This window comes from Galleria mellonella, unplaced genomic scaffold (genome assembly GCF_026898425.1).
Source record: "Galleria mellonella isolate WM207_F2 unplaced genomic scaffold, CSIRO_AGI_GalMel_v1 utg172, whole genome shotgun sequence".
Classification (NCBI taxonomy): Eukaryota; Metazoa; Arthropoda; class Insecta; order Lepidoptera; family Pyralidae; genus Galleria; species Galleria mellonella.
Genome location: NW_026442015.1, coordinates 1,795,062 through 1,819,554, shown reverse-complemented (window position 1 = coordinate 1,819,554; position 24,493 = coordinate 1,795,062). Strand labels below are relative to the sequence as shown.

The 24,493-nt window shown below is 33.3% G+C and overlaps 1 protein-coding gene across 1 annotated transcript; it reads left to right on the top strand.

Annotated features, from left to right (window-relative positions):
* Nucleotides 1–1,001: 1,001 nt before the first annotated feature.
* Nucleotides 1,002–15,608, top strand: LOC113514554 (uncharacterized). The gene is made up of 4 exons (XM_026898644.3): nucleotides 1,002–1,228; nucleotides 5,854–5,992; nucleotides 6,415–10,296; nucleotides 10,873–15,608. Exons 2-4 carry the CDS (start codon nucleotides 5,870–5,872, stop codon nucleotides 11,743–11,745), a joined length of 4,878 nt encoding a protein of 1,625 aa, XP_026754445.2. The 5' UTR covers nucleotides 1,002–1,228; nucleotides 5,854–5,869; the 3' UTR covers nucleotides 11,746–15,608.
* Nucleotides 15,609–24,493: the final 8,885 nt, after the last annotated feature.

Below are 24,493 nucleotides of genomic sequence, written 5' to 3'. Positions count from 1 at the left end.
ATGACAGGTGAGGATGAAGGCAAATCAGTTGGCCCATAGTGACCAAAAATTTTGAAGAAGAATTAACCAGTATAGTTTCCAGGGGGAACCGCGCGGAAGTCGACCTGACAAATTGTGTTGCTAGCAGTGGGTCTGTTAAACCTCATGGCTAATAATCCCTTCCCCCCGAGAAGTTTATATTTACTCTTACATGCGTTGTAGTATTTAAATGTCCCTACTAGTGTTTAGGTACAAGTTTGTTACTCTGTTATGCGTAAATGGCCGAATAAATTTTAATAAAATTTTATACATAGGTAGACAACGTTCTTATTTAACGTTTTAGAGAAGGTATATTCGCCCGTTATAGGTATTATTGTTAGTTTATGTCTATAAGCGGGTTAAGACAAAATTGATATCGAACTAGTAAATTTCTGAAACCTAGTTATGGAAATTACATCATTCATTCATGTAAACAAGTAAGCTATATGTAATATCTGTTTTAACAATGAAATCTAGATTAAAAACCTGCGACCTAGATAGTAAAGTATATATATACATTATATGCATCGTTGACCTAGGAGCAGGGTGGCAGCGGCAGGGCCGCTGTTCCACTGCCCCAATTTTCAAAACGTGCAATGCGCATGCTCTGGTAGGCTGAATGAGAGCTCCACCACGTTGAACGGCAATACCCGCCTATGTCAAACTCGCGATACTCTACTTCATTTAGCGGAGTATCATGAAGTCTATTTTTATTTATTACTCATTACGTCATTCTCATATAATCATCATACAAAAGTGTGGGACTTTATTCATGACATTTCACTAGAAAATTTACCCTATTTTAAAATTCTTGCAGTTTATTTGATGAAATCTAAAAAAGTATTATTGTAGAATTATTGGACATGTAGTTAGCATTTCTGATGTTTTATAGAAAAGGTTTAAAATGTAAAATAATAGAAATTTTATAACGTTTTCAAACGGGGAATATTTATAATTTAAATGGCAACATTAATCCCTTTTGTTGTCCTGAAATAAAAATGGCCGAAATACGAACGTCAAAACTTGTGGGGTGATCACTTTTGTTGAAAACGTCCTATCATTCTTCGAAAATTTCACAAAAATTGTTGATTAAGTGTCAGTGACGTTATATATATTGTGTGTTTGTGTAGTGCTTTGTAAATTTCCATTGTAACTCTATATTCTGGATCTTCAATCACTAGAGCCTTCGTCTACGTTCTTTATATGAACAGTATGTATTTATGCTCAATTTACACGTTACAATTTCCAATTTTAGCAGTATACAGCTTTTTTATATATTAAATAAGATATATTACGTGACATCACTCACATATAATACTGATTTTATATTTTATTCATCTCAAAACTTAATACAAATTGAAAGTAAATTTTGATGTGCAGTCGTATAAAGTTAATATTATTTCGTGATCAATATTTCAAGTACAACGTGACAATTTATTTTTTAAAGACATACAATATCACATTTGTTTACCATGTAGTGGCAGTAAACGTAATTGTTTATGTTGGTGATCTCCGACGTAATAGTATAAACACTTAGTGTTAAATAGATTATTTAGTTATTCTAAATAATCTATACCAGTCGTAATAAACTCTGATTTGCAATGGTTAACCATAAACATTTAAATGAGTAATATAAGGTACATAATAATATTACTATAAAATACTAATATTAGAATTTTTTTGTTTTTTTTGTAATAGATAAATTAAAAAGACAAGTTGATTGATTGGAACAAATGTTTCACTTATAGAAAAGTACAAAAATAAAATCATTGAGAAATCTGCAATAACTAAAGTCTCAGTATTTATAATCCAGTAATTCAGGACTTCACTTGATGTTGTTTGTGTATGAATTCATTAAATTTTTTGCTGCAACTTAGAATAGCAAACAAGCTGGTAGCCCATTTGATGGAAAGTGGTAAACATCACCTATAGACATGAACAGTACCATGGCTATAACAGAGTATACTGTGTTACTTATGATACTCCACATGCATTGCCATTCTTGAGGACTAAGGTGTTATGCCTCTGTAACCTGTAATTTAATTGCCATATCTCACCCTTTATGTGAAATAGTCATACAAACACAACTGCTTCATGGCATAAATACAAATAAATTGAAGTAGAAAATTTGTTGTAGGAACTTTATAATAATTAGTATGACAATTTAGATTGCACAATTTGTGAATTGCCTCTGAGAAATGTTAATTTTAATAAGCTGTGCAATACTTTTCCCAAATACTATGCCATCTAGAAGTGTCTCTTTATTATTTTATTTAATTAGCAGTAGTGCTATCTGCATGAAATTATCTTTTGATTTCTTCCTTTTTTAATTTATTTAGAATATCAATAAAAATACATGCTATAAATATAACATAGTGAAACAAAACCATAAGGATTTTTTCTATCATAGTTGAAATATATTTTCTTATATATTTGCTTATTTGGTAAATAGTGAGTAATTGTGGATTATTATATACATTGCATATTATCAACACAATGATTATGAATATTTCTAAATATATTGTCAAAGTAATTCTTGTAATTAGAGAATGTCTGTACATGGAAGATATTTAAAAAAAAATTAAATAAGGGGTGTTAATAAGACTAATACATACTAAAATAATATTTTTTTTTAAATATTGTCTATGTATATGTTTGTTTCAATATTATGCAAAATTATTGCACTATATTGAATGTGGTTTTCAGTCATGTTCCTGAAGATTTAACTTAAAATCTGGTATGTGTTTTATATTGATACATTATATACAAGTGATCTTTTTCATTGGTTTTCCTACAATTTGAAACCTATGTGTACAAAGTAGCAAGCCTAACACCTAGTAACAAGTATATAAATTACAAATAATACTAGTACAGTCTTACTTTACTAGTTTCAATTTAGTAATTTAAATGTAGAGTTGACATAAAAATAGTTTTATGATATTATTATTATTTAATAGAAAAACAATTTTGTGGAGCTATTCTGCAACCTCGATGGTACATATAGTTATAACATATATAGTTATAACCTTATCTTCCATTAGTCATGGGTTTGATTCCTGCATAATATAAATATTTGTATTTCTACATAGATAAAACAAATTATGCAATCAATTTTAATGCAGTTTTCACCTGTAAATAGAGTTATTCAAGAGGAAGGTTAATATGTGTAATTTAATATTGTTTTTTATTAATTTCTTGAAATATGATGATAATTGTCAAGATGTCAGAATAAATCAAGTTGACAGAGCTTTTATTGAAAATGCTGATAATAACAAAATATTGTGTAATAAAATTGGTTCTCTTCATTAAGTCTACAAAAAAGTCAGCATTCATATTCTATGTAATACTGGTGTTCTATGACTATTTTAATTTTTATAAAAAATTATACAACTTATGTAGAATTTGGAAAACTATTTACATAGATATAATAGTAATATGACACACAATGACACTACATTGTTTCTAAATCACAGCCTTGGAAAGCTAGGGCGGGTCACTAGTTCAAGTATTATATCTGCATCAGTCTAGGTGTCTTCTATGTATAATATATATGAAAAAAGTATTTAAATATTTCTATCAGTTGTCTACTATCCATAGACTGGAGTGCTGTGCAATATGTCTAAGGTTAATTATAATATTTATAATAAAGTAGTAATTTCTATTTGTTTTTAAAAGACTAAAATGGATGATGTTCTCAGTATTTTTGTATCTTTTAATGTATATATTGTGTGATAGCTTTGCCTATGTGCAATTGATTTTAATAATTCTTATTTTATAATATTGAATTGGATATTTACAAATTTTAAATATTGTAATTATTAAAATTATGGATTTTTTTCAAATACATGTGTATAACTATACTATACTAAAATACATGTATACAATAGCAGTGAGTTACTTTGAAAAAGCTTTGAATCACTACAAAATTTGATTAGATTTAAGATCTGCATAGAATTCTACTCTACATTGTTAAGTTAGCCATTTAAGTGAGCATAATTAATATACAAACATTTTTACAAACTTTCACATTTATAATATGGGATTAATCAATAATTTGTGAAGTGGCATAGTACCCCAATTTATAGACTGCAGAGGTAAGTATGGAGTTCGAATCTGGCTGACATCAAATACTTTCTGTGTCAATTTAAATTTTTAATTTACTGGTGAAAGAAAACTGTTAACAAATTTTTACTTGCGCAAATAGCAAGATATCTCTTATCGTATTAGATGGGCATGTCGAGTATTATCTTCACTACAACAATATTAGAAAAATGCCTCTAAATTCTCATTTAATAATTTCGCGATGGTCATCTGGTGAAGCTTTAAATTCAAATAGTATGGAAGAAGGGAATTGTTAGGATGAATATAGCGGGCCAGTTGGTAGCAATATATTCTGTCAGATCGACGTGGAAACCATCGTGATCCTGGTAAATTCATCGTGATCTGACTTCGTCCTCGCCTATCATCCCTTACTAGTACTCCGCCAGTGTATATCGTCAACATTAATGTATTTTCATCTCTCAAATACCAAAAAAGTTTTACGTTATCAATGCTTAGTCTATGAATTGCGTGACATGCAAATTGTCCTTCCTACTTCCTAAAACGTAACTACCCCAAATTACCAGGTGACTAATGCTAAGTCACATTTTACAACATGGCCGTTCACACATGACTAAGATATATTTCTGTACGCACAAATGAGAGCTTTGCTTTTTAGTACTAGTGGCATATGTAGTGTACTAACATATAAAGTAATACTATTTTATTCGCCACTTCGATCCTGTGACCAGGATATATTGATTGACTACGATAAAAGTGTCTAGTCTATATCTATGTACTACCCTATTACGTGTGTATAAAAAATTATTACGATTACTTGAAATTAACGGCTTCAATCAATCATGCGGAAATAGGCTTTTTGTGTTATTACTCGGGGTAGATCACATCATCCTACCCAGAGTAGTACCTATTTTAGACTAAAACCATGATGAAGCAATTAATGAAATCACAGGATACGTAATAGTACGAGTATGTATGAATAGTAATCTCATATAAAAGGGCTACATACATACTTCCAGTGTTGAGTGTTATGAAACATACAAACGAGTTGAGTGGTAACCAGGGCGGCAATACATAAAAAGAGCAACCAACATCATGATACTAATGTGCTGTATTTTTTTATTTGTTTTGTCCAACTACAAAATTTTATCAAATAGCTAGTTGTTGATTTTCATACAACTTTTGCCGGCCGCTGCCCGTATGTATCTGACCAGTACGGCAATTTTGATTTATCTCGAAGAAGATTGTCAAAATAATGCTCACATTTCCAAGCATGTTTGAGAAAATGAGAAATAATTATTTCTCAAAAGTTGTATGAAAATTCATATCTGTCGTGTTTTGCGGCCAGATAAATTACTATGTAATCTCATATCTGTAATTTAAAAATGGAATGACTTTTTACTTCGAAACATGGCTACTAAGGAGGTAACTAATAAAAGGCTTTATTTAAATTTCGAACTGGCTTGCAAATAGAAAGCTGTTTATTGAAAAAAAAAACAAAGGAACATTATTGCGCGTGAAAAATTATTATTGTTCGTTATTCGTTATTGAACTTTAAAAGTAAAATTGTGTTTTTGATTTCCGCGCATTGTTTGAGAAAAGTATTATACAAGCCTTGGCCACAACTAGGCATTGATAGACTGACGTATGTGTGCCTCGGCTACGCCTTGGCCCACATTTGCACGTTCGTACATCAATGCCTCAGTTGCTGGCCGCTGCAGTAATGTACTACTAGCAAGCTCTGTCTTGCAACATATGATGGTGTGTATTTTACAGATGTGAGCCCCGTGGCATGTGTGCCGCGAAGGCGGGGCTGGTGTGCGGCGCGCTGGCGGCCCTCGCGCTCCTGCTGCTGGTGCTGGCCGCGCGCTGCCGCCGCCGCCGCAAGGGCGCGCATCTCACCGCGCCGCATCAGGTGCTTATTTATATTTTTATCTCGGTACTCTGTTTCCCGGGCGCGTCGCCCGCGCATTCGCGTCGGTATTCCTATGTATATTAACTATCCTATGCGTTAAGTTCAATTGCTACTCGAAGCCTAGTGTTGATTGTTCAGCGCCTAAACTGTGACCGACTCATTTATACCCGATCAGTGAGGAAGAGGGATTGACGGAGTGTAGTTTCTTGAAATTTCTATTTTTTTTATATTCATAAAATGCCCTCCTTTCCAAAGGAGAGACACATTCAGCAAAAGGATCAGCTCATTTGGAATAACAAGCGTGAGAATAATTATTTATTTTTAAAATACCCTAATTTTCAACTATATGCTCAAACAAATTATGTTTTACCAGTCAATTTTTGAATAAAGAAGTATAATGGATAAAAATTGTATGTTTCCAGGTGCATATAGTCCGGTTTTCGTCACCGGCGCCGCCACGTGCTCGCTTGTTGCCGCCTCCCTGGCGCGCCTCCGCCCCGCCTGCAGCACACCCCGCTCCCCCAATCACAATACTTCCTACAAACGCTACCCTTACCGGTGCCCCAGCTGACCCTGACCGCGAGACAGAGCCTCCTCAAATACTAATTGTTCAAAACACAGTTCCGCAAAGTGGTCCATCTACTTCAGAACCTAGTCTTTCTGAATTTCGTGGGATCCCTAAACTACCGTTACCGGAACAGTGGTTGCCTCGGCGACCACTGGATTGCAAATATTCTGCGACCATCCCGCGTCCATTAGCACAAATTGTAGATTCGGATCTCGGTGCAGATATTGCGAGGGAGTCTCGCGCCAAAAAGTTTAGTGCAACTAGATCGCCTTCTTTAGAAAAAGACGATAAATCTCCTTTTTTAGGCAGCGCCAAATCTGATAAATCGGAAGTTTTTGGGTTTGACGCAGACGCTGTTCAAAAAATTGCAAGTGAAAATTTAACTACAGAAACGGAATTCGAAGAAGCGATGACATCACCCAAAGAAAGCGAAAGAGGTCAAGAATCGCCAAGTAATCTTAGAAGATTTCGGTCTGTTAGTACTAGGCTGAATATGTGTAGTGTGACAGAGAGTCCACATTTAGAAGGCCATCAAGAGAGACTGGAAATGCAAAATTCACCAAGGATACTCGAATGTAGCTCTGCAATAGAAAAACCTGCTGGATCGAAATTTGACTTCTCGCCTAAAATTCTAGCTGATTGCTTAAGTTCTCCAAGATTTTTTACACCACCAGAAACAGTATCGCCAGCATTTTTTGCCGAACCTTCACCTAAATCAGTTTATTACGATAGTGTAAGGTCACCAAAATTTTTTCCAGAGACTCCTCGAGAATTTTCTGATGCACCACAGTCGCCAAGAGCGCTTGCTGATAATTTAAATAGAAGTAATGGATTAGCAGAGAAGCCTAGTTCGCCGAGAGTCCTCAGTGCGAGACCAAGCCCAAAAATCCATAGTTGCAATAAAGAAAATTACTTCACATTTGATCAAGTTAATTTGGAAGAAGGAGCCACAAGAATGTCTCCCCGACCTAAGAAGTATGGTGGTAGAAATTCTATAGAGAAGGAAAGGTTTACACCTCCCGCTGATAAAGAAGTAAAAAAATATAGAAGGCATAATAGTTGCGACACGAATTATAAAAATATAGAGTTAAATATTACGACATACGATGATAATAAAGAATCAGAAGCTAAAAGCGAAATTATAGAAAAAGACGTAGTCGATTGCTGTGCCAAAATAGAATCTTTACAAGTCGACGAAAAGACAGACGAAAAGTACGAATTAACACCAACACACTCAAATACAGCGCAAGCTAGAAGACAAAGACTGAAATCTATATCATTAGATTCAGATAATGCAAAAATTATAGAACAGAACTTAGGTCTGCCTATAGCGAAGCAGATGAAAGAACAGATGAATGAAGCTTATAAGAATCAGGAAGTGAGTACTTCTTGTGAAAGTATGGAGAGGCATCCTAAGTCGCCGATGGCAGACAGACCAGTTTTTAAGTTTGATGACGAGAGAAAAGATAAAACTCCTGAAGGTGTGGAAGTGGAAGAGGAAGACACTAAATCACCAGATCTTATACAAAAGAAATGTCTAAGACAAAGTTCGGACACACAATCCTTTTTGGATATGCCTAGATTTTCGCCTAAAGAATTCGAAATCACGGTTACAAGCGAAGAAGGAACAACAATTTCAACAGAAGCTCAAACGAAACGAAAAGGAAAAAATTTACGAAACCTTACCATTGATTTAACGAAACGAGACAGCGATTTGGAAAAAGAATTGTTAGAGTTTGAGAAATTATATACTGATGCTGAAGAGAAGAAAGTGAAAACGCCTACATTGAAAGTTAAAGCAACATCCTTAGATTCTTCTGAGACTGTCAATTTGTCCTTGCCACAGAAAAAAACTTTGGAGGTGCCTCAAAATTCTGTCTCAGTTCCTAATACTCCCAAACGTCAGTTAAAACGTATACTGGCACAGAAAAGTGTAAACTCCAATTTCGTAGGAGCAAAAATGGGATATAATTCGATATTATCTGGGGCTGAGCAGCGTCGCTTGTTAATGAAAGGTCAAGATAGTGGTATCTTCCTCAGAGAGAACCATGCCAATCTCATGCTATACCAACCAGGCACTTCCCGCATGGGGTCTCGTACCATGGGTTCTTTCGATGAGAATATGACCGATTTTGCCGAAAAGCCAGAAATAAACATATCAGGTGCCGATAATCGGTACCATATAGAATCAGGGCAAATATTAGGATCAAATTTGCTTAATTACAAACAAAATTTAAGTGTTTCTAGTACAAATCTTAAAACTTTGCCTGAAGGAGTACCTTCCGACGATTTTGAACCGAGTGCCGAAGATGAGAAACTCGTCAAAAAGTTGCACAGGAGAAATTCTAACCAAAGTCTAATGCTCAGTACACACAGTCTACAAAGCTCAAATTGCTCATTAAATAGCGCGGGAACATCAACCCATAATTTGGCAACAGTCAGAACAAGCATATCGAACTTCAGCCTCAACGACTGTCGTCAGAAAAAATTGTCCTTAGAAAGAAGGGATTCTAATACATCTCTAATAAATACAGAACATCTGACTCCAACAACGAGATATATGTTATGTTCTTCAAATACCAGTTTGTCTGGAGACGTGTCAAAGAATTGTCTATTGCAGCGACGTGGTTCAAATAACAGTCTGACATTGAATATACATTCTTCTAATCTTAGTAGACATTCTAGTAATAGTTCATTAAATAAGGAGGCAAAACCTGGAGTGAAAAAGGGTCTACTGGAACGTAGAAGTTCCAACACTTCGCTAACTTTAAACATAAATACTTCAAATCCCCAATTATCTGTAAATAGAGGATTAAGCATCTCAAATTACAATCTAAACGGGTCTACGTGCAATCTTAGTCGCTATAACAGTAATCATAGCATAGATAATACTACAGGAGAGCCTAGAAAGGGCATTTTAGAGAGGCGCAGTTCGAACACTTCGCTTACTTTAAATATACAACCCCAGGAGCCAAGAGACTTAGAAATCGACGAGAGTTTAATCAAAGATAACTTGAAAGATCTACCACATAGAGATAAACATAGAAAATCATTGAGTACGGAGAATTTAATACCTAAATCTTATAGAAATAGAAGAATGTGTTCCACAGACAAATCAATAGGATTTGGGTCTCATGATAATCTTTGGTCCGCTTCTTATACGGAGCAAGACTATTCTCAAAATTTAACTTATGTTTGTGGTGATCAAGAAAATGAGATAATTTACGCATTTGGGCGTCAAGATGAGGCAAGTTATCAACAAGGATTCGTTAGGAATATTACTACTAAGCCTCTGAGCCCCCAAAGTACGTCTGAAGATTTTAGATTGTATTTGGCAAATATGCAACATCTTCAGAATGCATCTAGTGTACTATCAAGGCAGCAGCTACGAGACCTGAATGATGTATTTCAAAACGGATACTCCAAAGTAAAATGCCATAGTTCCACTGAAGGGCAGCATTGCTGTTCAGGTCGAGTGGAAGATATTACAAAGGATAACCCACAAATGGTCATCCCAGAGCCAGTTACCACCCAACCATGCTCTGAGTACCAAAAGACTTTATTAAGAAATCTTCACCAAGAGTTTTGGGATATGCCAACAAACTTTCAGGAAAAGCCGATAGTGTCAGGGTCTCATCCAAAGAATAGATATAAGACTATATTACCGAATGAGCATTCCAGATTTATATTGAAAGATGAAGTGAGTGAGGGATACATCAATGCCAATTTTATTAAGGTAAGGAATTTTTTGTAAGAAATAATTTTAGTAGTGTCGCTTATTCAAAATAATTGTAATAATAATAATAAATGAGTGTTCGAAAAACCGGTTTATTTACCAATTATAATTACATACATATAGACAGGGTCCGGGATGGGCTTGAAACTAGCCGAGTTTTGTCGACCAAATTGTACGTAAGTTAAACCAGGGTTACAATATTTATGATCATGATTCACGCACTTTTTTCAAGACAGTTATCTAACACTGAACACTTATTTTGAGCTTCAAACTATAGCAAGGTACTGTTTAGATACGTAAAGCATGAGAAGCAAGTGGTATATTTTCATCATATTTTAATATAATAACTACCGATTTAACGTACGTGTAATTTGGTCGAGAAGGTTCCATTAGTTTTAGGACCATTCGTGACCCTTAATCTTGAACCAGTCAGAGCATAGTCAGGCTTGCGCACACGTCAGACGTTAAGGTTCAGTTATATATATTATTGATAATACTGATGTGTAAAAGAAAGAGTAACAATAAAATTTTAATATTCAAATGTACAAATATGATATTTATTATTTTAATTTACAGGGGCATGAATACTCTAGGAATAGTTACATAGCCACTCAAGGACCATTGCAGAACACCATTTTCGACTTCTGGCTCATGGTCTATCAGAACTCAACATCTTTCAGTCCTGAGCCTCCAGACCCTGGTCCATCTACATCACCTGGAGTTCAGAAAATTGTGATGCTCACCAACTTCATTGAAAACAGTAGACAGAAATGTGAAAAGTACTTCCCGTTAGAGTTAAACGAAGAAACTTCCTTCCAATGCCCTAAAGAGAATGAGGAAGAGGGAGAGTTAAGTAGTTTCACGATCAAAAACTGTGGTATGGTGAAGAAATCAGGGTATACTATCCGGAAATTGGATGTTACATACCACAAATTAAAAATCCATGATAGTGTCATAGTATATCACTACTGGTTTCACAATTGGGCCGACCATAAGTGTCCAAAAGATGTTAATGCTCTCCTCAACTTAAGTCTGGATGTGTTGAAAGACTCAAAGTACGACTTCAACGAAACAAATATACAGTGTGATGAAGTATGCAAGTGTAATGATAGCCCAAAACCAGATTCTAAATTCGTGTTTCCACCATTAGAAACCCAAGTTGTTCCATGTGAAGTGACTGTAACTGTGTCCACGCCTTTAGACTTCTCCGCTGAGCTACGTTCGCCACCTACAATTGTACATTGCTCGGCTGGTATTGGTCGTACTGGCTGTCTCATTGCCATACTGAATGGTATAAAGCAACTCACAAACGAACATAAAGTCGATGTTCTGGGCATCGTGTGTAACATGCGACTAAACCGTGGGGGCATGGTGCAAAACTCTGAACAATATGAGCTCATACACAAAGTTTTGTGTCTGTTCGAGCAGGCTTGTCTGCCTAATTTATAGCTAGGTTAATTTGAGACAGCAGTGTCTACTGTACATAAAAAATTCTAATTCGTATAAATATAATGTTATATAAAATTATATACACACAGAACAGAAAAAACAGAAGTGACAGACAGAAGTCCTAACAGGACTATTGTAAATTAAAAGAAGATTGATTTACTATAAATCAATGTATATGGATAGTTTTTTAGAGTGATTCGTTTTTCAAATTTGACACACAAAATTGAACTGCCAACGTGTGCATGTGCATGTAATAAGCATAAGGTCGTTTGGTTTTAATAAGAAATTAAAGTGTACAGTTAGGATTATAAGCTACATATTTAAACATATGACATACGATCTATACTTCGTTGACCAAAAGAGTACCAATAAATTACCACTTCTGGTTATTTTTGTTCTGTGCATTTACATAAACGAGTTCAAATTGTGCTTATTCCTTTAATAAATATTATAACTGAATATAAGTATTATATAGCCTAAATTTGGACATATTGTGTGGATAGATCGATTTTTATACTTACCTCTCATTTTACTATTGCCAACATTAACATATTTTATTTTACATTAGGCGAATATATTAATACAAATTTATTATTTAAAATAATTATAGGTATATATGGTTACAGTCCGCGTGACATAACTTGACTGTCTTGAAATATTTGTAAGCGACGCAATTAAGAGACTGTCCTAGCTAAAAATCGCAATATCTCAAACGTCTCTAAAATGTTTATAGTCACAATTTCTAATCAAAAGTATCTTTGTCAAAATTGTAAACAAAATGTACAACGATAATTTAACATCAAATATTTATTTTAACTTATCGACATCACATTCAACATGAAAAATTCTTTTATGTAGCAGGTACACCTTGTACTTAGCTCTAGCACTATTCTGTTTTAATATTAGAATGAATTCATGTGTCCGTGATTAAAACTAAATAATTAGGAAGAAAGAAATAATTATTAGCAAATAACAAAGTATTAAAACAATTACAAACGGGGTTCTAAACTTGAAAAGTATACACTAAGAGATATTTCAAACAGCGAAGAGACGCGAGCTTAATCGATAGTAACCGTCTTCATCATTTACTGCTGACCATAAGACTCCACAGACTGCTACGAAGAATGATTCTGAATCATGCTCCATTGAAATCTAATCCTACATTTAAGGCGCTATTCCAGTAATAAGATGATTACGAATGTCGCCTTACGATACTTTGTTTACATTTACCAGTGGTGTTATCACTTAAAAACCTTTTTCCTTTACCATTTATTGCTTCGTCAAATGTTGTGACTCGTTTCAACTTCGGCTTGCCGATTTTTCGAATTGGCTCTTTGGCACATATCTATAACGTCATGGTCCTCGTGAATGTTAATGCTAAGGGATACCACACACATCACAGTGTGTTCAGTGATGTACATGGTGCTTTTTTAATTTTTTTCATGGTGGTTTCGCCCTGTTGATTCCCCTGTCCTCCTTGATTCCAGTTTTAATCTCTAAGCTATTAACTTCCTTCATTTATTATAGTACAGTATACGGCCAAAATGATAGACAAACTGACAGTAAAAATAATAGAAGAGTTACACCACCACCTTAGACATAATAGCGAATAGTGGATAAGTCCAATTAATTGATACAATTAAATATGACGTAAGTCAGGTCACATTTTGTGCAGATTTAAATGTTTGACAGGTAAAAACTGCAGCAATTTTTAAATATTTCTTTTTTTAGCACAATAAAATATAATTTAACATATTTTTTTTCGATGGTCGATAAAACATGACAGTTATATACCTATATATGTATATTATTCATAAACTTTACAACTTTATAGTTTTATCAGATGTATTTGAATGGTTTGGTTACATCATCAACTCTTAGTAACACTTTTATACCATAAGATTTGGAACCTCTTTTATGGCAACCCAAAATAAATACTATATTTTTGTGTAATGGCATAGCATCGGCGATTCTGTGTGCATTCGTAAAGAAGTGTATCTAGATTTTAACATTTCGAGAAATATGATAATTCCTTATTAATTATCTACGCCTTTTACATTAAATATCTCCAAGTAGATAACTTGTAGTAGTTTTTGTAAGGAAAACTACATAGATGTAATTTTTGGCAGTGATGCTGTTAGTCCCCATTACTTGCTATCTCCTTTTAACTCTATGTTATCCTGGGAAACATGGTTATTTCGTCACTTTAAGCTGATCGTTTCCCTATTATTATCTATCACCGATACCTCGCCAACGTTGTTATCCATTAAAAATACGATGGTTGCAAATTGTTTATTGTGTTTTAAGTAACACTTATTATAGGGGATTTCCTAAAGGTAATAAGTTGGATTTCCTTATACTACCGCGGTAAACAATGACACCATTACATTGTCAATATTAATCTATTCTTCATAAAACAATGTTCAATTAACATGACCATAATGTTTACTTCCGTATTTACGAGAGTTGTCGTCGTCACATAAGGTGACACATTCGTTTAACATTCTATAATCAGATATCCCGTTAAATACATTGTTCTTAAATAAAACATTAAATCTATGATTACAAGCACACTAGCATTGGCGTATATGAGATTATTTTCCAGAAGGGCCTGACTCTTTAAAAAGTCATGTAATTTATTCATTTAACTTTGCTCGCATGTCTAGGCGAACACAGATCACATGTCCTTGTTAAATGCTTATACGCACCAGTAGAGCTCTCTAGACCTGATAGGGTATATTGCTAGCAATGAGATGATTAGACCCAGATATTAACAATCTACCCCCTCCTCCCACCCCAATAGGTTATCATTACTTAATGTCATCTATCATCAAGACAACCTTCAGTTTATCAACCCATCAATGTTCTGCTAGACGGGTTGGCGGATATTTTTGCGTCGATGTATTACGGAAATCGATTCCTTCAGTAGAATTCTATTTATTTATAGGTTGAAATCTATTTTATAGATCCTCATTAAAAAATTAATTAAAATAAGACAAAGTACAATATGTGTGTAGTGACAGATGCAGTGAGTCATCACTGATTTTCATCTCCATAGAGATGAAATAGAACAGTGATTAACACCCTTGTTCTTGAACACGGTGATTTATAATAAGATTAATAGAATTATCAGTTTTTATGAGTATCTGTAAAATGGATCTGGTGATGAATTATTGATTTTGTAAACTGTTGGTATGAATCGTTGCAAATGGCGTCGTGATTATGACAATATTGGTATTACGTATGTAAACATTGTATTCGACGCGTTGTGGTTTTTGAATTGTCATGCTAACTGCAGTTAACTGTGTTGAAAGTAACATTGGTGGCAACAGAAGGGCAAAATATAAAATTTTAAATACTTAATTTTTGTTAATTGCACTAATACATGAATTCATTTGTAATTTAAAACAAAAAATCACAAACGCTCCTTATACTTATTTTGAACCTATTTAATTTATTTAACTATCACTCTATATATAATCTTATGTTTTTAAAAACATGTTATTGCCATTTTCCTTTTTGAACGTGTTTCCTATTTAGGCGTAGAATTTGAATTTTAATGGTTGTATGGAATGGATGGATTTAGATTCTTTCGGGAACGATATTTGTGTCGAGCAGTTCAATAAGATTTTGAATTCGAATTAGCTAAATACATCCTGCTGTATAATATAGATGTATGATTTGTCTCTTGGTAGTTACAATTTATATTTATGTATATAGATAAATATTTTATATTTTTTGTTATTTATTTGTGTTTATAAGCATTTAAGGGTATAAGTATATTGTAAATATGAGTGTTAAAATAATGTAATTTTTTATTATTCTTTAATAATTTATGTGAGAAATATAAGTATAAAAGTGTATTTCTTTTTTATTTTTTACTTTTTTTTATTTAACAAGACTACTACATACTAGTCTTTATTGCAATGAAATAAAAAACTTTTTTTTTATTAGAAGGAATCAAAATGTAATTTTATAATGAATCAAAATGTATTAGTTTTTATTGTTATAATTTTAAATTAACCACTGTATACAAAACAGTGAATTCAGAGATATTTTCGATACCTATTTTCTATTCCAATGTGCCACAAATTTAAACTAGTACAAAAGCAAGAGTGAAAAAAATCTCTCTTATGAATCTAATTTTGTCTTATTTCAATTTTGATTGTTGGTTGTTAGGAAATATTTTCTAAAAATAGGCAATCCGAAAATATAAAGTCATAGGCAAAATTGCAGTATAAAATAATTTATTATAATGGGCATTCGTCCATTTAGTGAATTCTTGTTACCCGAATACGGCGAAGGTAAAAAGACGGTTATGATTTTAACCGGTGTATGATTTTTATTTAAAAAGTACTTGCAATGCCAGCTTGAAGGGGACGTTTGCTCAGGGGCGTCTAAGGGGCACGCGTCGAAGTGTCGCATCAAATTAGACGTTACTTTTGGCTGAACAGCAGATCTGCGCGCCCAGAACGAGTAATCGATGGATTTATAAGCGGTAGCACTGTCTACTCGGTACCCCGTCTTTTTCTACCGTCGAGACGTCGTCTAAACATTTGTTCAGGGGTGCCAAGTAAGCTAAACTCGGATCTGAGAATAATCATCATATAACTATCATAATAACTTCTGTAGCCATTATAAATGTGGCATTGATTGGGTTGTTAACCTCCAGTGGCATAACTAAATGGCGACAGGGTTAACTGTAATGCAGTTGCGATATGTCTCATCATTTGTTTATGTATATTGTAAGGTTAATGCTCCAAACTAACTGTTAGATATGAATAACAGTTTTTTTAAAAGCTACGTCTAAATATTCCAGTTCCGAAACCTTCAAAGTATTTATTTTCTTCGTTTTGCGTTTCATTATCTTGTTACTTTATCCAGGGAACTTCTGTACTTGGCCTCGTAATTGGCCAAATCATAATTGATATTTTTTAAATCTAAAGTTTACTAATTGTTACACTCGTATAATATTATAGTCTAAGGAGTCTTCATGCAGTGCTTTATCGCCCAAAGAAATCTGTTGTTATGCCATATTCGTCTCAAGGATTATCACATTTATTTTCTTCCGACTTCAAATTGAGGAGTTTCTACATACATACATACATATCTGTCACGCCTGTCTCCCATTAGGGTAGGCAGAAACAATGGAACGCCAAATTACTGAAATTGAGGAGTTTCTCAATTTCAGTAATCCTGTTTTCTCATTTTTAATATGAATTTTGTTTTTGAATAATTCTGTGTTGCAAATTTAACTATTTTTGAATTTTCCAAATTCTACAATTTCTCTAATCTCGACTAAATTCTAACTTCTACGCGACTCGACTTTACCCGACTCAACCCAATTAGTAAAAAAAAACCGAGTTAGTTTAAGTCGGGTTAAGTCAAGTGTCGAATTCAGTCGCATTAAGCAACTTTGAATAAGTTTGACTAAATTTGGTCAGTTTATTCAAGTTTTTTAATACCTGAAAATGCAATGTAAATCCCGTTTATGGCTGTCGATACAAGATGGCGGGGCACCATTGAGGGATGATTGGCGAGGATGAACTTGACTCATAGTGATGAATTCACCAAAAATTAACCACGATAGTTTTCAGGGGTGCCAATGGTATCGACCTCTAAAAATCTAAAAAAAAGTTCTGGCTCAAATGTAAGTGATTACAGACCGCTTGTCCTGTGTATTTTTAGTAAATTATTTGAATATATTATATAAAGTCGAGTCAAGAAACAGATACAACGTCATCTAACTGATCATCGACGTGGTTTTAGACCTGGTAGGTCTACTGCTACAAATCCGTTATCATTCTGGGCATATATAATATAACACTAGCTGTGGATACAGGTTAATAGGTAGACGTATCTTAGTTCGATTATAAAAAGCTTTTGCCGTTTTAGATAATGACATATTACTAAAAACATTACAAAACATTTACAAAATTAGTAACACATTCAATTGTGAGCTTTTTCAGCACGATACAAGCCAAGTACTGAAATGGAGTCATGAGAATAATCTTATATTTAATAACACAATGAGTTCTGTACTCACCTTTAGCTGTGTCAAATCCCTTATGGGTTGATTATATGTTGAGGGACACGATTATTTCTAGGGTGAACCCAACCAAGGATTTAGATTTTATGAGTGAGGATATTACATTCAAAGAACATATAATAAACGTATGTACGCAAACGTTTCGGACGCTCGATTTTGACCTACGACCTACTTATAATTTACAAAACATTTAAATTATTAAATCTTTATATAATGCGATCGTGCGTAGCGAACTGGAAATTAATACTATTGTATGGAATCAACATGAAGGAATATATATATATAATAATGAAGATAGAAAAATTCAAAGAAAATTTATTCGATGATTAGTTATGTCCGCAGCAGTATGAGGTTTTCGTTGGTTATCCTAACATATATCTAAGTAATTTCTTGCTGGGTATAGTTGGATATAATACATTAGAGACACGACGTAAATTGAGGATAATGGAACATGTCTTACTTATTAGAGGATAAAAGGATAATTCGACCATTTCGACATTGATATCCGCATACGCACCTGAATATCATTTAAGAGCGTGACGACGTGAGTTATTTACATTACCGAGGTGTAAAATAAATGGCTAAATATTCTCCCCTCATATTTGTGTTGCGTATTCTTAATAATATGCTCAATAAGTATTCACAATTTATCTAAATTGTACTAATGAAGAATTTTACAGGATAGCAACAGAGTTCATCTATGGTGTTAATTAATATATATATATATATATATATATATATATATATATATATATATATTCTCTATTGCACTGAGACATACAGTATCTAACAAAACAATAAGAAGTTAATGTTAGCAAAGGCGAACTTATCTCTAAAAGAAAATAGTGCATGATGTGAAATAATTTGCATAAGGCCTTGTCTTGCGAATTGGTTAAGCTGTAATGCCTGACAAACTATTTTGTAAATAAATAAAATAAAAAAAAATGCAAAAAATGCAATGAAATAAAAAAAATTGAAGTTACTAATACATAATTATACGAAAGAACGAGCTCTTTAACGCTTAGGTTTTATATATTTAAAAGATACTATGTATATAAATATGTATAATCTATAATTTACTACCCAGAATGTTCATATAAGTTTCTTATTAATTTTTCAATTTACAATAGAGGACTTGTTTACTACTACTTATAATAACAAAGATTCAGTAATAAAGATTTTATAAGATAGGTATAATTTGTGCACTGTTAATACACTAATGTACAGTCAGACAATGTTACCGTACCAGGCATATGAGATCGACCATTTTAGAATGTATGAAAAAGTTTCATCGACTTCTTTGAGTGATAAATTTCCGGTTTTGCTATAACAACACAAATACGACGAAGACGACGTATGCACATACGAGTACATTATCAAGAATGGATTTCGTAAGTCCATATTTCTCTTAGAGAAAGACATCAAAGATCAGCAGCTTTTAATTTTATCTTCTAAGGTTCAAGCAAGATATAAACACACTTCCAGAATTCAGGCTTGAAGAAATCGCATTGTGGCGTTATATAGAATCCACATTGGAAATACTGCTACTAATCAAGTGAAGGTGTCGCCCCTGGTGTCAAGAGTAAACTGCCTATTTTATACATGAAAATCTCAGACATCCTGAAACTAGAAATGAAATTTATAAATCTTTATTCTCCAAATATTGTATTACACTGTGACCTACCATCCTGAAATCGGTAAGATCCTAGTCGTAAACGTATACTTATAACATTTTGTTCACCCATCTTATTATAAGCACAGCTCACCAATCCACATCATTATTATCATATGCGTTTGTACTTTTATAAAAAAATATTACGAATCAAAAAAACATGGCATATATAACTGATGAGATCAGTTCGGATCTCATATATTCGTAAGTGCGATTTGATCCTCATATACACTGATGTATTTAAGAGCATTCTCCATGGGGGGTTTAAAAAAAGAGGTATAATAAGGTAATTTTAAATATACTTATACTTTGCTTATAGCTGAAAGTTCTGTTTCAGAGTGGGAACCAGACAATTCTTGGGTGGACACAGCATGCTTATCCCTCCCCTCGCCCCTCTTAAATATGCTTTCAATTTACATGCTTATACATTGAAAACAAATAATGGGAAAAGGCTGATCCTCATATATTCAAATTAAATTTGGAATAGGTAACAAACATTTTTTAAATTACGTCAAAGGCTTCTTTTTATACTTTTAGCTACAGACATAATTGCAGGGCTGACAACTTTTATTTGCAGTAAATGAGGAAGAAAAAGTACGTGCTTATTAATACGAAACATTAAATTAAAAATATAGACCTCTAGGCCGAATTGATGATTTATTTGTTTAATTTAAAGGCTTCTGTAGATCATGGAAAAAGCCCCTCGTTTTGCAATAAAATAAAATGACCTTGTTTGTGCAGGATACTTATATTAAGTGTATGCATAAATAATTTGTGTTTATTTTAATGTAACATACCGATTCTGAGTTTGACTATGTAAATATACTTGTAACCATGTCGACTACTTTTGATAGACTGTATAGCGCAATGTAAATAATAAGTAAGTCTATATATTAGCATAAATTATATCTTCACATGTAGCTTCATGTTTTTTATACAATATATGTATATTACTAATACTATTAGTAATAAAATTGTAAATTATCGATAGTCGGATATTTAGTATTAATTATAAGTAATTGAAAAATGAACACCAAATTGTAGACTTAAGTTAACTATAAGTAGATTATATCGATTTGTAAATAATAATGTTTCCAAATTTTTACCTAAAATATCTATGTACCTATTACTGATATTGATATCCATGTTATAAATAATACCCGATAAAAGGTCTATTTTAAAATTTATTTGTCAGTTTGGATACGGTTATCAGATTGGATGATAGTTCTTACTTATATTAGAATTACGTACATAGAATTTTGTTAATCGTATATCTATCTGAGATATATTTTGATATTATTAAGGTAATGAAAAAAAAAGTAATTGGGGACGTCAGCTAGTTATTAAGTAATTTACTTGTAAAAATGATTAAGCTTATGACTTGGCTTTGTGACGGTTGCCGTGCTCCTAGCTCCTAATTTAAATCGTCAACTTTATTTATATTGTTTTTTTTTATTTTATAATTATATATATATATATATATATATATATATATATATATATATATATATATATATATATATATATTGTAATATTTTTTTGCATATTTTGTTCATATTTTATTAGTTTTATTATGGTAGGTAGTTAAATAAACAGAATAAACAAACGTATAAACACAGATTCTCGAAGATATTTAAGAAAGTCGCTACAAGCACGACATTTTTTGTCTGACTTTCGCAATTAAAAAGTTAATGTGGCGAACGGTCCTATCCAGCGTCAGCCTTAGCGCTTGATCAGGGTACGATCGTGTTCCGGCGTCCATTGGGCGATGATAAAATTTTCAAAAACCAACCTTTGCTCCCGTGCCTCTCAAAAGGCGCAATCAAAACTTGTTTTGCGCAGGAAAATGCTTTTCGCATTTAACTTTTTAGCATCACTTGCCATCTGACGTTTAAAACGACCACTTCCTTCGCTCTACCCCAGGGTTGGCGATGACTTAACTATGTAATTATTAATGTACTTAATAACTAGTACAGGTGTAAGCAGTAACAATAGATCGTATGTACAAAGTGCTAGGATTTGATGAGATAGTCCGCAGAAGGTTATCTTAATGATTACTAAATAGTAGGTATATAATGCGACGACGTCTAACAAAAGACAATGTACCGAATTGAAACCTCCTTTTTCTTGAAGTTGTTAAAAAAATTTATCTAAACATGTCAAAGGTAAATTAAACTATCGGGAATGGCAATGCATGGTGGGAAGCATGGCTATAATAATGTAATGCCCATGGTGTTGTTGACGTATATGCAATGGTTATGATTTTCCATCATTATTAAAAAAAAAATCTTATACCTATATATTCATAGCGGGTTGTCTATACAAAGTAGTAGAGTGTATCAAATTGTTTTTTATTTAAGGCACTAATTGCCACTCCTGAGGATTGTGATATTTTTTTAATGGGTGATAATGGAACGGTAATCCCACCCGCGTTATCGGTATACACCGGCGGGGCACCAGTGAAGGATGATAGGCGAGGATGAAGCAGGTCAGTTAGCTCATCGTGACAAATTCAACAAGAATTGTTCACGATGGTTTTCACGTGGAGGTCGACCTAATAGGGCATATTGCTAGCAATGGGGCTGTCAAACTCCATTGCTAATAATCCCTTTCCCCCAAGGATTGTGATATTATGCCTCTCTACCCTGTAATTTCGTTATCCCATCCTTCAAACCGAAACAGCCATGCAAGCGTAGCTGTTTCATGATGATAATACAAGTAGGCCAGAGGTATCCAATAAAATAACTAACTTATGTTTAAAAAGTCCTTCTGGTAAAAATTTTTTAAAGTGGCTTTTATTTTCAACTGAATCCTAAAAGTAGGTTGTAAATTCGACTGATTTTTTTATGTGCATATTTATATAATTGCTAATTGTAATTGTTATAATTTAAGATTGATTTCTTCTGTGATCCATACTTATTTTAGTCTACATTGAAATAATTTTTTTGTGGAATAAAATTTCAATTTGTACCTACTTACGAATCATAATAGGTTTTGCATTGTATAACCCACCGATGTGGGGGAAGAAGGGATTGTTAGTAATGTGGACCGTCTCATTGCTAGCAACATCATACCCTGTCAGATCGACCTCCACGTGGTCCTCCCTGGAAAGCATCGTACCGAATTTCAGGTGTGTTCATCACGATGGACTAACTGACTTTCCGTTTCATTTTTACCTATCATTTCTCATTGATCCTCCGCCAGCGTATACCGTTAGCGCAGGCAGGGTTATCATTCCATTATCACACATTAAAAAAAAAGCCCGGCGATGTAAGAGTACTAGTTCGTTAATATTACGCCCTTAGCGCGAAGGGCCTCTTAAACTTGGCGGGTAATACAAAGCAAAATCTGTTATGATCCATGTAAGGTGGGTTTTTAACCTTTTAGATTTATTTGACCACCACGCTAATTGAGTGACTGTCATAAAATAGGTATTTAATAACTGACTCAGCTAAGGATGTATTTACTACTTTTATATAGTTAACATAATGGTAAGTTCAATACATAAACTAAGTTTGTGGCACGTGTAATTATAATGTATATAATATTAATGTAATATTGTCAGTATGTGTAGGTACATTTTATGGATGACCTTCTCTATATTGTGGATTTTTATTCCTTTATATACCCCTCTGTATGTGCTATTTAAATAAATTGAAATTATTATATTGGTTTCATTAATATTTATTTATTATTGATTACTTTCGAAATGGAACGAGAAATATATTCGGGTTTAAATGCTTTTAAGTACCTAGTCAATCTGAAACAGGTATACAAGTATCTACTAACATATAATTCCATTATTTTGGACAATTATACCACAACAATTCTCTGAGACAGATAAAACCAAACAATGTTTGCGTCATTCGCTAATAACTAAGAATCACGAATTGGTTCCTAAAGTAGACGAGCTTTTTTGATTTAATTATACATAAGTTAAACTGGTAGTTATTACATTGAAAGATAAAAATAAAAATATATTTAAGTCCAAAAAGAACTTTTATAAATAAAATTGTGCCTGCCTGCATGCATCAGGTAATACCAGAGGGAGCCTTTGTACAAAAGTCGATTGCTTGGGTACCTCTGTCCCATTTGTGTTTCAACCTTAAAGCAGTTGTGTTTGCATGGCTGTGTTTCGGTTTGAAGAGTGGAATATGGCGTGAATTTACAGGGTATAGAGGAAAAACACCTGAGTCCTTAGGAATGGCAACGCATGGGGGGTATCATGGGCGAGGCGGTATACTCTGTTATGTCTATGGTACTGCTCATGTCTATATGCGACGGTTACCACTTTCCATCAGGTGGGCCGTCAGCTTGTTTGCCATTCTAAGTTGTATATATAACACAGATATTATAATAGTTAAAATAAAAAAAATATATCTTTAGTTCTATCAAATTGGCGTAAAGCTTATTTATTTATTTATTTAGCTCTTTATTGCACCAGAAACATAAAAATATAGAATAACAATTGAACAATTTAAGTGAACTACAGTAACATAAATTATACATAAAAATATATGCAAAAAGGTACAAAAGGCGGTCTTATCGCTAGGAAAATCTCTTACAGACAACCTTTGGTTAAAGGAGAACAGATAAAGTGGATTGGTGGCGCAAGAGTAAATTAATAATTTTTACGTGCATATAATACAAACATCTATATTGCACAAAAATATTAAATACATATAATTTATTAAATTACATAGCACACACAAGGAAATACCTATGACGAATCCAGGAAAAAAAATCACAGAAGAATGGATAAGAGTAACTATAGTGAAAGAATATGTATTTGACAAACAAAACTAAGAACTGAGCACTCCGTATAGAGAGTGGCAGCGAATTGTATAGGCGCATATCCTAAACGATTTTCCGTTTAGGATTTGGTGTACTATACCACGGAAGTATGTGAAGAGGTTTTTAAATGAAAACTATTTGAGGTACGCGAAGACTGATTTCATTCATGACATTGGTAGTATAGTCCTATCTTCTAATGGTCATGGGATTCATTCCTGTGCCATATAAACATT